This window comes from Chiloscyllium plagiosum, chromosome 8, assembly GCF_004010195.1.
Source record: "Chiloscyllium plagiosum isolate BGI_BamShark_2017 chromosome 8, ASM401019v2, whole genome shotgun sequence".
NCBI lineage: Eukaryota > Metazoa > Chordata > Chondrichthyes > Orectolobiformes > Hemiscylliidae > Chiloscyllium > Chiloscyllium plagiosum.
Window position 1 is genome coordinate 100,654,084 of NC_057717.1, and position 15,608 is coordinate 100,669,691.

A 15,608-nucleotide genomic window follows, 5' to 3' on the forward strand; every position below is an offset into this window, starting at 1 on the left:
AGCTTTGGATGAGAGGATGGGGTACCTGGTTGACAGGCAGTTACAGCATGCTGAGAGTCTGTGAGGAAGGGTAGAAATTGATAGGGCAAAGTTGCAATCAATGTGTCAGGAATAAGGGGGATGAACTTGGAGCATGGATCAATATTTAGAGCTACGATATTGTGGCCGTTACAGAGACTTGGATATCTCAGGGGCAGGAATGGTTGTTGGATATTCCAGAGTTTAGATATTTCAAAAGAAATAGGGAGGGAGGTGGGGAAGTGGTATTGCTAATCAGCGATTAGTTTCACAGTTGCAGAAAGGGAGATCATCGAAGAGGTTTGTCTACTGAGTCAGTATGGGTGGAAGTCAGAAACAGGAAAGGAGCAGTCACTTTATTGGGTGTTTTCTAAACCCCCACCCAGTAGCAACAGAAACAGAGGAGCAGATAGGAAGGCAGATTTTGGAAAGGCGCAGAAGTAATAGGGTTGTTGTCATGGGTGAATTAAACTTTCCTAATATTGGAGAGGATTCTGAGACACAGGATTTGACTGTTTGGAAAAGCATGGTTTGAAAATCAGCATGGTTTGTGAGGGGCAGGTCATGCCTTACTGAATTCTTTGAGCATTTGACTAAACACATTGTAGGTAGAGCAGTGGCTGAGGTGTATATGGATTTTAGCACGGCATTTGATAAGGTTCCCCATGGTAGGCTCATTCGGAAAGTAAAGAGGCATGGGATATAAGGAAATTTGGCTGCCTGGATACGGAATTGGCTGGCCCTTAGTAGACAGAGGATGGTAGTAGATGGAAAGTATTCATCTGGAGCTCTGTGACCATTGATGTTCCACAGGGATCTGTCCTGGGATCTCTGTTGTTTTGTGATTTTTATAAATTACTTTGAAGAAGTGGAAGGGTGGGTTAGTATGTTTGCCGATGACATGAAGGTTGGGGAGTTGTGGGTAGCGTGGAGGGCTGTTGTAGGTTGCAATGGGACATTGACAGGATGCAGATCTAGGCTGAGAAGTGGTAGATGGAGTTCAGCCTGGAAAAGTGTGAAGTGATTCATTTTGGAAGGATGAGTTTGAATTCAGATTACAGGGTTAAAGGTAGGATTCTTGGCAGTGTGGAGGAACGGAAAGATCTTGGAGTCCACGTCCATAGATCCCTCAAAGTTGCCACCCAAGTTAATAGGGTTGTTAAGAAGGTTTATGGTGTGTTAGCTTTCATTAGCAGGGGGAATTGAGCTTGCGAGCTGCAAAGTTATTCTACTCCTCTGTAAAGCCCTGGTTAGACCACATTTGGAATATTGTGTTCAGTTCTGATGGCCTCATTATAGGAAGGATGTGGAAGCATTAGACAGGGTGCAGAGGAGATTGACCAGGATGCTCCTGGACTGGAGGGCATGCCTTATTTTGAAGGAGCTATGACTTTTTTTTCTCATTGAAGAAGGATGAGCGGTGATTTGAAACAGGTGTACAAGGTGATGAGAGGCATAGATAGAGTTGATGGCCAGAGATTTTTTCCCAGGGCAGAAATGGCTTTCATGAGGGGGCATAATTTTAAGGTGATTGGAGGAAAGTTTAGGGAGTTGTCAGAGGTAAGTTCTTTACACAGAGGGGTGGGTGTGTGGAATGCACTGCCAGCGGTGGTACTAGAGTCAGATACATTAGGGACATTTAAGCTCTGGATGTAGGTTTGCTCACTGAGCTGGAAGGTTCATTTTCAGATGTTTCATCACTATACTAGGTAACAACTTCAGTGAGCCTCCGGACGAAGCACTGCTAATGTTTCCTGCTTATTATCAAGTGCTACAGTCTCTCAGAAATGAAACTGGACAGATCACGTGGCGTTGACTTAGGCACTAGAAAAGACAACAGTAAAAGCTGCTCTGTTGACCCTGCAATGTTGTCCTCACTAACATCTGGGGGCTAGTGCCAAAATTGGGAGAGCTGTCTCTCAGACAAGTCAAGCAACAGCCTGCCATAATCATATCTTGCAGACAATGTGCCAGACACCACCACTGCCGTCTCTGGATATGTCCTATCTCACTGGCAGGCCAGACCCAGCAGAGGTAACATCAGTGGTATATATCAGTATTGACTGTGGACCCCATGAAGTCTCGTGGCTTCAGTTTAAGGATGAGCAAGGAAACCTCCTGCTGATTACTATGTACGTCCTCCCTCAGCTGATGTTCAACATGGAGGCATACTGATACAACACTTTGAGGAAGCACTGAGGATGGCAAAGGCAGAAAATGTACTCTGGGTGGGGGATTTCATATGTCTACCACCAAGAGTGGCTCAGCAACAGTACTATGGATCAAGCTGGTTAGGTCCTAAAGGACATAACTGCTAGACTGGGTCTGTGGCGGATGTTGAGGGGACCAGCAGTTACCTCCTGTCTGTATACTGTTCAATATTATTTTCTTAAGACTGCTACTGCTATTTTAAACACACATGCTCTGCTTCAACAGTGATTTGTGGCAGAAAGGCCTGTATTATGATTAACATCTGTGCAAAGGAATTTTCTAACTTTCCATTTAATTCTTAAATCTGTGCACCCTTGTCTTACTGACATGGAAACTGATAAAACTATTTCCACAATCCTAATATCTTTGAGGACCTTGGAAATCACTTAAATATCTAATCATTAGAGTGCAGGGAGATATTATCAATTTTATCTTCATAACAATAATTTCTGATCGCTGATAATGTGTGTTGCCTTTTCTATTGTTTTAAATTGATGGGATGCCCAAGAATGTATATAGTTAAGTCCACATTTACCTGCGTATATGCACAGCAAGTTCCTTCCACTCTATGCTTCCTTATGATCTTCCTAATTAAAATGTATTTCCTTTCCTTTTTCTTGCATTCAGAATATTTTTTCTCCTTTTCTGCACTTAATTATTGTCACTTATCACCCAGTGCTGCTGCAAAGTTAAACTTCCACTCTTGCTTTTCTTTCAATAATTTATCATATTTGCTAATGTCATATAAACACATTTTATATGATTGGTTCTTCAGTTCCACTGTACAGATTGTAATATAGTTACCCAGCAAATATTGATAGAACTGGAACCACCAAGACTAACTTTTAGTAAAAGTCAGCTACACAAGTAGAATCATAGCTGTTATTGTAGAAAATATTTTAATTTGGCAGACAGCAAATCAGTAACCTCATGATTGGTTCTTCAGTTCCACTGTACAGATTGTAAGTATAGTTACCCAGCAAATATTGATAGTCTTGGTGGTTCCAGTTCTAACTTTTAGTAAAAGTCAGCTACACAAGTAGAATCATAGCTGTTATTGTAGAAAATATTTTAATTTGGCAGACAGCAAATCAGTAACCTCAGTTACCAGTTTGAAGTTCATAATGTTATAAAACTAAACGTGCAGACTGTTAATTTGTTCAATTTTTATTTTAAAGTGAATACTTATTTCCTTGGTTGAAATCCTACTTCAAATGCTCATCTCCATAGGAATACATCATTTAATGTGGAGTACAGTTGCATTTTGGAATTGGGCAAGGATGGCGGAGCATCAGGATAGAGAGACCAGCTCCAGTATTTAGGGCAGATTGTAAAGTTAGGATTCATCACCTCCTTCACAGACCTGAATGTTGCATTAATGGTTTTTTTTTAATGTTCATCCAAATTGGATATCCACTTTGGCAGAGGTAACATTTTCATTGTTGAGCCACTCACAGACATTGAGTGTGTAATCATGTTTCAGTGAGTACTGATGAAGCACTGCACTGTGGGAGTTGCTGGCTTTCGAATGATAGCAGTTCCCTGTCAGGTGAATCTAATAGATCTTCTGGCTCTATTCAAACACGAGTTCTCTCACTGTCCAGCACCACTGTTTTAATTTTTTAAAATTGTTAATCTCATTGCTGTTAAGGAATCATATTGCATGCTGTTCATATCTGTACTTGATTGACTCTGAATCACTTTGTGACATTTTTGAGATCATGAAAATGCTCTAGGAATACCTGTTGTTTCTTTCCAATGTTTATAGGCCTAATCAAGCATTAGGCCACTACATTGTGGATATAAAATGTGGACAATTGCAGACTGATTTGAAATCTGTACTTCCTTCCTTGTAATCTCGGGCTCCACAATTACCCTGAGCTGGTATCTGTTTTGAACTTTCAAGCTGGTATAGTGCATGCTTCAATAATGCAGAATTAAGATAGTCTCACACTTCATGAACTGAGGTGTGGTTTGGATGCACAGGCAAACAAAAATGATGAAGCAAATAACTTGAATGCTGATGTGATGTTAACTCTGTCTTCTCTAAGTTATCTTATTTACCAAATTGAGCTCTCATACAGACCAGTCAGTGATGCAGGGATGGGCAGTAATATTGGCTGTTTTCCTGTTTCATTACAAAAAGACCCCAGGACCATGCCATAAGACCTAAGAGTAGAATTAGGCCATTCCGCCTATAGAGTCTGCTCCATCACTCAAACATGGCAATGTTTTTCAACTCCATTCTCCTGCCTTCTCCCTGTAACTTTTGATTCCCATACGACCCATCTGTCTTAAATATGCTCCTATCTATCTACCTCTGTCTTAAATATACTCAATGACTTGGCCTCATTAGTCTTCTGTGGCATGGAGTTCCATAGATTCAGCAGAAGTAATTTCTCCTCATTTCGATTCTAGAAGTCCATCCCTTCACTCTTGAGTCTTTGCTGTCATTTGGGGTGTGTGGGGAATATCCTTTTCTCTCCTCCGAGTGGAAACAACATCTCCATGTCCAACCTATCTAGGCCTAGCATATTTTTCTAAGTGTCAAGGAGATTCCCTGCCCCAACTGCTCACTATATTGCAAATGTGGTCTAACCAGAGCTTTTATGCAACCTCAGCAGAACATCTCTGCTCTTGTTTTCTAGCCCTCTCAAAATGAATGCTAACATTTCATTTGTCTTCCTAACTGCAAACCTCCTCCAAATTAATTGAGAGAATCCTGAACGAGGACTCTGAAGCCTTTAACCACTTTTTAAAGTGCATAATCTCACACATTTCCACATTGTATTCCATTTGCCACTTCATTGCTTACTCTCCAGCCTAGCTAAATCATTCTGCAGCCTCCCTGTCTCTACCGGTTTCCACTTCTGAAATATTAATGTCCTTCAGGGCTGTTGTGCCACAGTGGTGGTGCTTCTAGGCTAGAAGGCCTGGGTTCAAGACCCACCCATTTCAGAGGTGTGTAATAACATCTCTGAACAGGTTGATTTAGAATATACCTATTAGTTGCCCTTCCTTTGTTCTTATATTAACCTTTATTGATTTCACTACACTTCACCTTGTTTTTCCATTTAATTGAAGCTGAATGATGCATTGTCCTGTTCACCTCTGCAGTCCAGCAGAGTTTTCACCGGGACTCTGGTTTATACAGCACACTTTTTTTTTTTTGTTTTGAGTACCTGATTGTGGATGACAGGCCACATGCTGAGTGGCATTAAATGTTCAGCTATGGACAAGTCCAACAAAAGAATCAACAAGAAGTTGCTTCACTTGGTGACATCTAGTGCATTTGCTTTTTTAAAAATTGTCTGTAACTCTGATACCAGACATCTGAAGTTATTCACTGTAATGATTCTCTCTCCTCATGTAGGTGCAATACATGCCAGTACCATAACATTGGCAGCCTTGCACCATTCTGCCACTTACAGTGAGGTAGATTAGTGCTGAGGATTGGGAGCTCTTCCCAATTCAGGCACACCTTGTTGGCGATCTAAGCTGCTTGAGGTCTGATTTCGTGTAACCAGCTATGGAGTAAACTTGTACAAGCATGTGTCCACCTTTGTCAGATGAACATCTATTTCCCCCCCCCCTGCAGACACAAATGTTTTTCACACCAAGACATGTTTTTTATTTGTGACATATCCTCTGGCTTGCCAGTCAGAGCTCAAATTCATACACCTTGTTGGCGATCTAAGCTGCTTGAGGTCTGATTTAGTGTAACCAGCTATGGAGTAAACTTGTACAAGCATGTGTCCACCTTTGTCAGATGAACATCTATTCCCCCCCCTGCAGACACAAATGTTTTTCACACCAAGACATGTTTTTTATTTGTGACATATCCTCTGGCTTGCCAGTCAGAGCTCAAATTCATTCAGGCTTAAGGACAATTATTTCTGTAGGATCGTGCCATCTCGGAACTTCTTCAAATTGTCCAGATTCAGTTCACACAGGGCACTGACAATCCAAAAGATTTGCCTGATTTGCAAGACAAATGATTTAATGCTCTGGATGTAAGTTTGTTCCCTGAGCTGGAAGGTTCATTTTCAGATGTTTCATCACCATGCTAGGTAACACCATCAGCGAGCCTTCGGTGAGGCACTGGTGTAGGTGACCCGCTTTCTATTTGTGTTTAGGTTTCCTTGAGTTGGTGATTATCAGTTCCTGTAGTACACCAGTGCTTCACCGGAGGCTCATTGATGTTACCTAGTATAGTGACAAAATGTCGTAAAATGAATCTTCCAGCTCAGTGAGCAAACTTGCATCCAGATCCTCCAACCTGAGCTACAAATCTTCTCAAAACCTGCTAAAATTTAATGCTCCACTTGGTTCAAGTTGTTAGTTAAGTTCAGCTTTGCCCTCAGAACTTTGTAATAAAATTTTTAAGGAAGAATTCTGAATTTTTCCTTCCCGGTCTTCAGGCTAAGACTCTGCCAGCTGCATTCCCAGATACAATATTTTCTGAAGTGCATTTTTTTAACCTGCTGTATTTTTGTAGGGATGATGATGAGGATGACAACAAAAAGGAAGTCTCTTCAGTCCTCTCCTACTTTCAAAGAAAGACCGAAGGTCCTAAAGATCAGCCACATCGCTTCTTCACTGAAAGGAAACTTGTCTCTCTTGTGAACCTATGAGCACAAGATCTCGTGGGTATGGAAAAAGTGCAAAACAGAGTTTGGAATTCAAATGCTATGTGGTGGGAGGAGAGAAAAAACAAATGCAGAGAATGAGCTTTTCCAAGAAGCAGCGTGCTGGGAAATGTGGGTCAGCAATGAGCAACCATCTAGCCCATGCATGCAAGAAGCGACAGTAACCTTGAACTGAATTTTTAATGAGAATGTTCATCCTAGAGCTACTCATCAAGGACATGTTCCTTGTCAATATCGAAAGTTTGGATTGAGTATTTTGCCTGAATTTCCATTGTTGGGTATTTGAGGTCACAGAAACTGTTCTTGAACTTCATTGTTTTTATTTTTAAGAATTACATCTGCAAAGCAACTCTTTGGTTCCATCAAGAAAACTGACTTTCATCAATTCTGATGAAAGGTCACTTGAGCTGAAATCTTTCTATCCACAGATGCTGCTTGAACTGCTGAGTGTTTCAAGTTTTGTTTTGTTTTTTATTTCAAATTTCCAGACTGTGCAGTTATTCTGCTTTTGCATTAGTGGAAATTGACTGAAGGCTTTTCTCTTTAATTTGATATTTCCTGTAATTTGTAGGCTGAGAGTAAATTTTCTTTGTTTCTTTCAACTATTTCCATTTCTTCCCCCCCCCCCCCCCCCAGCCCACCTCCCCAACCTTCTCTCCTCCTCCTGAGGTACTGCCTGGTGATTTCTGTTGAATAAAATGCAAAGGTGGGGAAGTCCCTCTGTAAGAAATCATTAAACTTGTTTTTAAGCCCTGCTGTTTCATTTTACAACACATCATGGTTCCAGAGCCAGTGGCTCAATGTTTGTTTGTTTACAGAGCTCTAGGCTTGCAAAAATAATTTACTAATGGAAGACAGAGAGTTTAGAACTATATTTTAAAACACTGTCTTTTGGAACTGCAGGGCAGTCATTTACAAATATCTTTGTCCTAACTCCAATATATTGAATTTTTAAAAATTGACTCAAAGTCATTTTAGTTAATTAGTGGTTATCCCAGAGAAATGAGAATTTGCACGTGATAATTTATTATCTAACCTGAGATGCTACTTGGTGAAATTTGAGCCCTGAAGATCTTTATAACCATGCCCATGTCATGGAGTAAATCACTTAGTTACTGTAACTTTTGTGTTTTTCTTTGAATTACATATCCTCCTCTTACTTCACTTTTGTATTTATATAAATTGGAGCAGCATGTTTACTGTCTACCTCAGTCCATGTGTACATTGTAGGAACGATGATAGAGTATAGTGCAGCAGCCTCTTAGACATTGAACCTGAAGGGCATGATAAAGGTTAAAAAGGAGATAAAACAAGAAGCAGTGATATACTGAAAAAAGAGGCTAGATAAAGCTTAGAGATCTTGTAGGATGGTTTGATCCCTCTGCCTTGGAGGTGTGACTGGTATGAACTGTGGCAAAGTGACACTGACATTGCAGATCGTGCGGCTGAGACAGTAAACTCTGTTACCACAGTGAACCTGATGCTATAATCGTGATCTGGTTTGGTCATTGAGGTGGCAGTTCTCCTCTAGTTTTGACTCTGTTGCATCACTTTTGTTCTTATTGTTTCACCAGTGGTGGCCATGACTTAAGCTGCTAGGGCCTTAGCTCTGAAATTCCCTCCATAACCCTCTCCATATCTCTGTCTTCCTTTCAAGACGCACTGTAAAATGTAGTCCTTTCAGAAATCTTGTGGTCTTCTGACCTGACATCTCCTTATGTGGCTTGATGTTGAATTTGTTTGACAATACTCCTCTAAAGCACCTTGGGACTTTTTAATATGTGCTATATAAAATCAAGTTGTTTCTTTCTGCTGAGTGGTTGCTTGCTCTGTGTCCCTGTAGGGATATAGGTTTACTACATTAAACTGGTGATTGCAGTGCCACTAGTACACCTTAACACTGATGTGTATTGGTATGTTTAAACATAATTAATATTATTTGGCAGCAGCATAAAACAGCCTGGATTTTGTAGTCATTAATTGCTGGTCTGAAAGAAAGCTGTCTGCATGAATCTGAGACATGCTTTTCCCTTTCCAGTAGTAATTTAAATCTGGTACCAACTAAATGGATACAATGAACGGGAGAACATAAATATTATGAACAGCAGGAAACCACTCAGCCACTTTGAACTTGATGCACTATTCAGTCAGACCATGGTTGTTTTGAATGATGGCCTTAACTGCAAATTTTTGCCTTCCATTTCCCCACACACAACTCAACATATCCCTGCAGATAATCAATTTAGCTTTAAATATATTCAACAACCCAGCCTCCACCTCTCATTTAAGGAAAAGTCCAAACACTAATGATCCTCAGCCAAGAATTTATTTTTCATCTTTACCCTAACTGGAAAACCTCTTTTTTTTTAAACTGTGTCCAGGTTTGAGATTTTCCCCAAAAGAGGAAATACCCTATCAGCATCTACCTTATTAAGCCTCCTTAAAATTGTATATGTTTTAGTCAGATCACTTTTCTTTCAATTTAATCTATTTTTCAACCTGCCCAGAAATGTTATTACATGCCTTTGGAAGGCAGTGGTGGTTCTTAAACCAAGGACTCTATCACTAGGTGAAAAGAGGGCCCCAACTTTCATTCTTCTAAACTCCAGTGCATACAGGTTCAACTCCTCGATGTTTCCTCGTAAAGTAAACCTTTCACCTCCTAAATTGGTCTAGTAATCTTCTCTGAACAGCCTCCAATCAAAGTACACCCCTTCTCAAGTATTGTCCTGTGATTATCTGGCTCTCACTTAACCAATAGTAACTCATTAAAAATCAACCTATAACATCCAACCAAATCATTAACCAATGATCATGTTCTGGTCGATGGTAGCTATGATTCCAACAAGTATGGTACCACTTGCAATGTAGTGTTCTCAAAAGGTACACCAGGATGTCACAGTCACTTAGTAGCCTCCATTTTTAATTAAGATGTCCACTTTTGTGCAATAATAGATTTTTTTTTGATATGGAGAAATTTGGCAATCAACAAATATAACATTTAGAATTTTTGGGTCAGAAAGGGCATTTATCATTAATTATAAATCAGAATCATTTCAACAGCTTTTTGCAGGTCATCCATCAAAGTGCAAGGTTTTCTAAGGATCTTAAACTGTGAAACAAATGACATTGAGTGGGAAGGTTGCAGCAAATCATGGTTTTTAGTATAGATATCAGGCTATCTGAATCTCTACAGTGCAGCCAAGAGTAGCTCACTTGAACCAACTGCTGCATTTTCATGTTGCTCTGCAAATTAATGTATTCCTTCCGTCTTATCAGTTTTTGTAGAGTTATAACAGGGAACGCTAACAATTTTGTTGGAATGAAGACCGCAAACTCCAGGGCTATTTAATGAATTACATACCTTTCAGATTTTGGTTTCTAACAACTTGAGCATAAAAGATAATTGTGCAAGGAGTATATTGGGTGAGCAATTTAATATTGTGTTCTATGAAAATTACCTCAAGTATATTTAAATGAAGATTTGGAGATGAAAGTAAAAATTAAGGAGCTCCCATCTGCTACAGTGAGTACACAGACAACACCCAGACCCAACAAGCTTTAATAAGTTTAGATCCATTTTTATACAGATGCTGAAATGCAATTTTTTTTTAACCTGGAGCTGCCTCCTTTCAAATGTTTTAAAAATCTAATGAAATAAAAATGAATCTGTAATCAGACTTGAACAATTTAGTATTAATTTCTCCCTGAATGCATTCTTTTCTTTCGCAGCTTCAGTCATCGCAGGGTGTCTTGGGTCACTAGGCCATTTTTCTCTCTCCTATTGACAGTCATGTTTAGTGGATATCACTGTTCACAAGCAGCTGTTTCCTCAATCAGTTTCTGCAACTTCAGACCGGTACATCAAACCTAATAAAAGCAATTAAAGTGTGGGGCAGTATGCTGCTGCAGTGTTGCACACCGATGTGTTAATGTTATGCTAAGCAAGCCTCTCTCTTTCTTGGAAGACATTTTACTGTCAGTGCACAAGATAATTTCTCTGCTGCTGACCCCAGAATCCTGATGTTCATATTTTTCTCACTTAGTGGCATCCCTGTTTCTCTGCGGAACTGGAACTAATGGGCTCAGATGAAATCTGTTCACAGTCTGGAACTGTAGATTACTTACCAGTTATGGTCTCATCATAGCCCTAAATAATTACAGCTCTTCGGCCATGGAGGCTGGAGGAACTAATTTTCACTAGCCTAAATGGGCTGCTGAGTAATTCGCACTGTAAGCAGGAAGCAGAAGGACGTTACATCTTTAAGACTTTATGTAAGCTTTCCTTTTACCCCTGTGCATCTGGACAAGGGTGATTCACTTGGTACCATGTCCAAGATCTTTAAAGAGAGAAAACTAATTGGAAAAAGTGTAGCAGATATATTTTAGGGAATGATTTGTAGCTTCCCTTCATGTATTACTAATAACAGCATATAGTGTTATGGGCACTGTCCTGCAAAGATTGTTGGATTAGTATTTCAGAGACTGGGTTCAAATCTTATCAGAGTAGTTGGGGAATTTAAATTCAGATAATTAAATAAGTCTGTAATGATGACCATAAAATTACCAAATTGTCATAAAACATATCTGGTTCACTGTTGTCCTTCAGAGAAGGAAATATGCCATCTTTAGCGGGTCTAGCCTACATGTGATTCCTGAACTGCATGAGGTTGATTTTAACAATCCTCTCAAATGACCTTGCACGACATGGGCTTTTTCAGGCTATTTAGAGAGGGGATATAAATGCCAGTAACACACGCTCCCCTGTGAATGAATTTTAAAACATTTTAAATCTTTTGTGCAATTTAACACAACTATAAGTGTAAACCTTAACTGTGAAACTTGGTCTGGTTCAAAGAGTATCAATAAATTTGTTTCTCAACATAAATGAGACTTAGTGACATTAGAGATTTTATCACCGTGTTTCCCATTTTATTAGTAAATCTCACATTTCTGTAGAATTGCACAACATCAGTAGTTACAGGGACAGATAACCTGGTTAATAAAAATATAGAACAAGCAGAGACAAAAAAAGCGCACTATCCGTTTATATGAGGACATCCTGTTTACAGCACACTGTGCACAGGGACCAAATCCACAGCAGATCCTTACAATCCACCACAGAAAGATAAACAGACTTTAAAACCAAATATACGAGACATTACGGGGCAGGAACAGTGCCTAAAATACAAAAGAGACTGCAATGAATTCTATTTAATTCTTAATTTTAAATGTATTTGACTGGAAAGGGGGTGAAGGAAAGAATAGAGGAGAGAGGAAGCAGTAATTTGTGGCTAACCTATTGTGAGATAGGAGTACTGTATGTTGGTAAGAATGTAGTCTGAAGCAAGCAGCATCAATGCATTGACTCTTGACGTTAGTTGCTATAGTTTCTAATGTTGCAGGAGAATTGATAATTCATATGTATATTGTGTGTAAAAGGGGTGGTGATGGTGCCAGGGTAAGAATAGGGTCATACATTCTCTGCTCCAGCATGGCGGAGGTCCAATCTTTAGTCAACAGACCCATTTCTCCTTGGACCTCGAGAGGTTTACTCTGTTTGAACATTGTCAGTAAAGCCAGAGCCATCACCATATCAACACTGACGCAGTGCAGGAGACAGAAAATGATGATTAATTTATTGCGTCTAGCCAGAAGTGGATAAGTTTTCAACCCATCTTTTGTATCTATATTTCCCTTTCCTAGTCAGGAGTTCCACATGATACAAAGTTGACAAAAAAATTCTTTGTAAGGCTTGCCCGCAAAAAACTGATTCAGCCAAAACTTTCACCTGTGCTTTTGCATCTGTTACGAAACAAGCTGCTACAAAACATTCATTTGCTTTATTTCTAGTCTTGCTGATTTATTATTTATGCTCCGAACAGAAAAATTGTATCATTATCAAGAAAACTAAGTATTTTTGAAACCAACTGACATGGCATGTTCAAAGTATAAGCAACCTGCAAAGAAGGAGCAAACTAATTTTTAACAAGGTCAATTCATCTCTTTGCTAGGCCAAACGTCTACTGCTTATCAGCCCATTTCTGTTCAATATTACAATTCGTGTTGATGTAGTTTTGGCGGATAAAGGGCCTTTGAATTTTATAAGTTTCTATGTTCTCTTGTTCTGCAGAAAGTTACTTATTAGATTACCACATCAGTCAAGTCTCTGGCAGGATTGGCAAGGCAAAAAGATCTGTTTCTTTAATTGGTAAGTGGAGAAATGAAGCAGTCTGTCTGCTGACATTTTCCATGTTATTGTTGACACAATTCATAGAAGATGCTAAGCCAAATTATTCACCTTCTGGTAAGGGTGAATTTATTGTAAGATTAATGAAAAGTAAATTGAAATGTAATGGTACAGCAACAGCTAAGAATTATAGTTTACAATCAGTGGAGGAAAAATAATGGACTTCTTTTTAACAAATAGTTTTAGAAACATTTAATATTCATTTGATCCTGTCTATCAAATGAAGATGATAAAATATTTTTTAAAAGATTAACATGGAGGATCCAAAAGCTGAGCCAGTACATACAGGATCAGTATCATCATCAAGGATTTCATTTATACACATTCTATGAAGTGATACCACTTGGAAGACAGATGTCCTGTTTAAATATTTAACCCTTAACTACAGTTGGGCAACTTATGAATTATCACTTTAGGTACCAATAGAAGCACCTTGTATCCCAATTCATGCAAACTGGTATGTCAGCAATAATGCACCACTTGTGACTGATCCATCTGCAATAGCAAAACATTCTTCTATTGCAATTGCTGGGCCACGTGCATATATTTAGTTGTAAAGTAGCCATAAGCTAAGTTGACTGGTTTGGCAGAATTGGCCACAGTCGCCCTATGCTAAGACCAGGTTGTGGGGGACTGGCAGAAATCAGCTCAGATATCCGATCTTCAGTTTTGCTCTACTGATTTCAGTTTCCTTTCCTACTGTACCCAGATCTCAGTCAAATCGAGTGCCAATATTCCTGGTTAAAGTTTACACATGAACAAATGGTCACTTGAGTGAGTGTGCCTGGTAGGCGCTGCACTGTACTTTAGCATAAGTTGCTGCCTTCAGGAGGACTGATTCAAATGTTGACTTTTTTTAAATTAATAAATAGCTGATCAACAATGTCACCCTCATCCATTCTGTAAAATCTCTGTTCATACAGCATAATAGTATTCTAGTCAGGATAACATGTCTGTATCTTTATGAATTTGTTATGCAATGTATGGCATTACACCACCAGTCCTGTATTTATGTTTGCTCAGATTTGCTACAATGACATTTTAACACACATTCTGAAAATGATCACCAAATTACATTTTAATACAGCTATCAGTACTCCATAGTCATTGCATCCTTTTAATTCTATAATAATTTCTATTAGAAATTTACAGAAAAATCTCAAGACCATTTCAGAAGCAAGAAAGTCTAAATGTAAAATCCAGCAAGTAAACTATATCTTCATGAATGCTTATATGTTCTTTAAATACAAGGTGCAATGTATAGACTATTATTAGACTATTACTCACATGCTGCTTCCTCCCCCCACAAACACACACACACACACCACCACCTATCCAACAGTAATAGGCTATGTGACCCAAGCAAATGGTGGTCTACAACTCAAATTTTACAGCAATTGTTAAAAGTGCTAAATATAAATTCTCCTCTTTCCTAATAGTAGGAGTTAGGATCAGAGCAAGCAAATTTCACACAAACTGGGCTGCAGAATTGTAGCATCTAAAAGTTTGCTGCGAAAGCGCAGGTGGCTTGAGAATTGTCCCAAATGTTCCTTCTCTTATCACAAACATTATATGTTAAATACAAACCATGCCCAAAGGGAATGGAGATGACAGTGCTACTTGGAACTTTGAGTGAAGTGATTGCATACTGTTGGATTAGTTCTCTATTTTAATGTCATACGTTTTATATATTATTGAGTCTGTTTTCTCTGGCAAAATTATTTCAGAGGTGTGATCCAGAGTTTCAAAATGAAGTGAGGAATTGCTGTGAGCAGGTAACTTTAACTTTTTAGACTGCAAAACAAGGAACGAGAGAATAGGAGTACAATGTTACCAAATCCTAATCTTATCAGATATTTCTTCCTAAACTCAGCAAAAAGAATGATAGCAATTTGGAATAGAATCTGCTGTTAAGTTTCTTTGACAACTTCTTATTTGGTTCTTACAGGATTAAATGTTTACATGAATTTAGATGTTCAATTACTCCTCCCAAAATAACGGTTCCAGAGCCATTCCAGTCCACGGAGGAGGTCAGAGTCAGTTGTAAGATTGGGTTTACAACCTGGAGTTGTCCTTCACAACTTAGGGACTGCATCCATAAGTTTGATCTACTTGGTCATTGAACTTGCAGAGAGTCATTTGTCTTGACTTAAGGAATGTGTCTTTTGAAGGAATCTACACAAGTTGTGTGTAGGGGAATGACTCGGTGGATTAAAATGTGAACCCGAGAATTGTATTCGGGATGGAGAAAGGCCCATTACGTATGTCTAATTTCCTGATGGGATGACATTACTGTCTAACTCGTGCTAAAAGTTCATTCTTTAAAAGGTCCATTCATCCTTCTCTATTTTTGTGTTATTTTTTTGGATGATGGTCAATATGTAGTTAGGTGGTGGTAATTTGGAACTGATGGATAAAACATATCTGACTACTTTTTCGGTAGAGTCTAATGGAAGCCAAGATACCAAATTTGGACACTG

At 39.0% G+C, this 15,608-nt stretch overlaps 1 protein-coding gene across 2 annotated transcripts in view; it reads left to right on the forward strand.

The window, feature by feature from the left end:
* Positions 1 to 14,050, forward strand: part of rnaseh2a (ribonuclease H2, subunit A) — a 32,197-nt gene extending 18,147 nt beyond the window's left edge. For both annotated transcript variants that reach the window (XM_043694918.1, XM_043694919.1), the window contains one exon: positions 6,728 to 14,050. In XM_043694918.1, the coding sequence (XP_043550853.1) occupies positions 6,728 to 6,863 (136 nt within the window). In that variant the 3' untranslated portion in view covers positions 6,864 to 14,050. The remainder of the gene's footprint in view (positions 1 to 6,727) is intronic.
* The last annotated feature ends 1,558 nt before the right edge of the window (positions 14,051 to 15,608 follow it).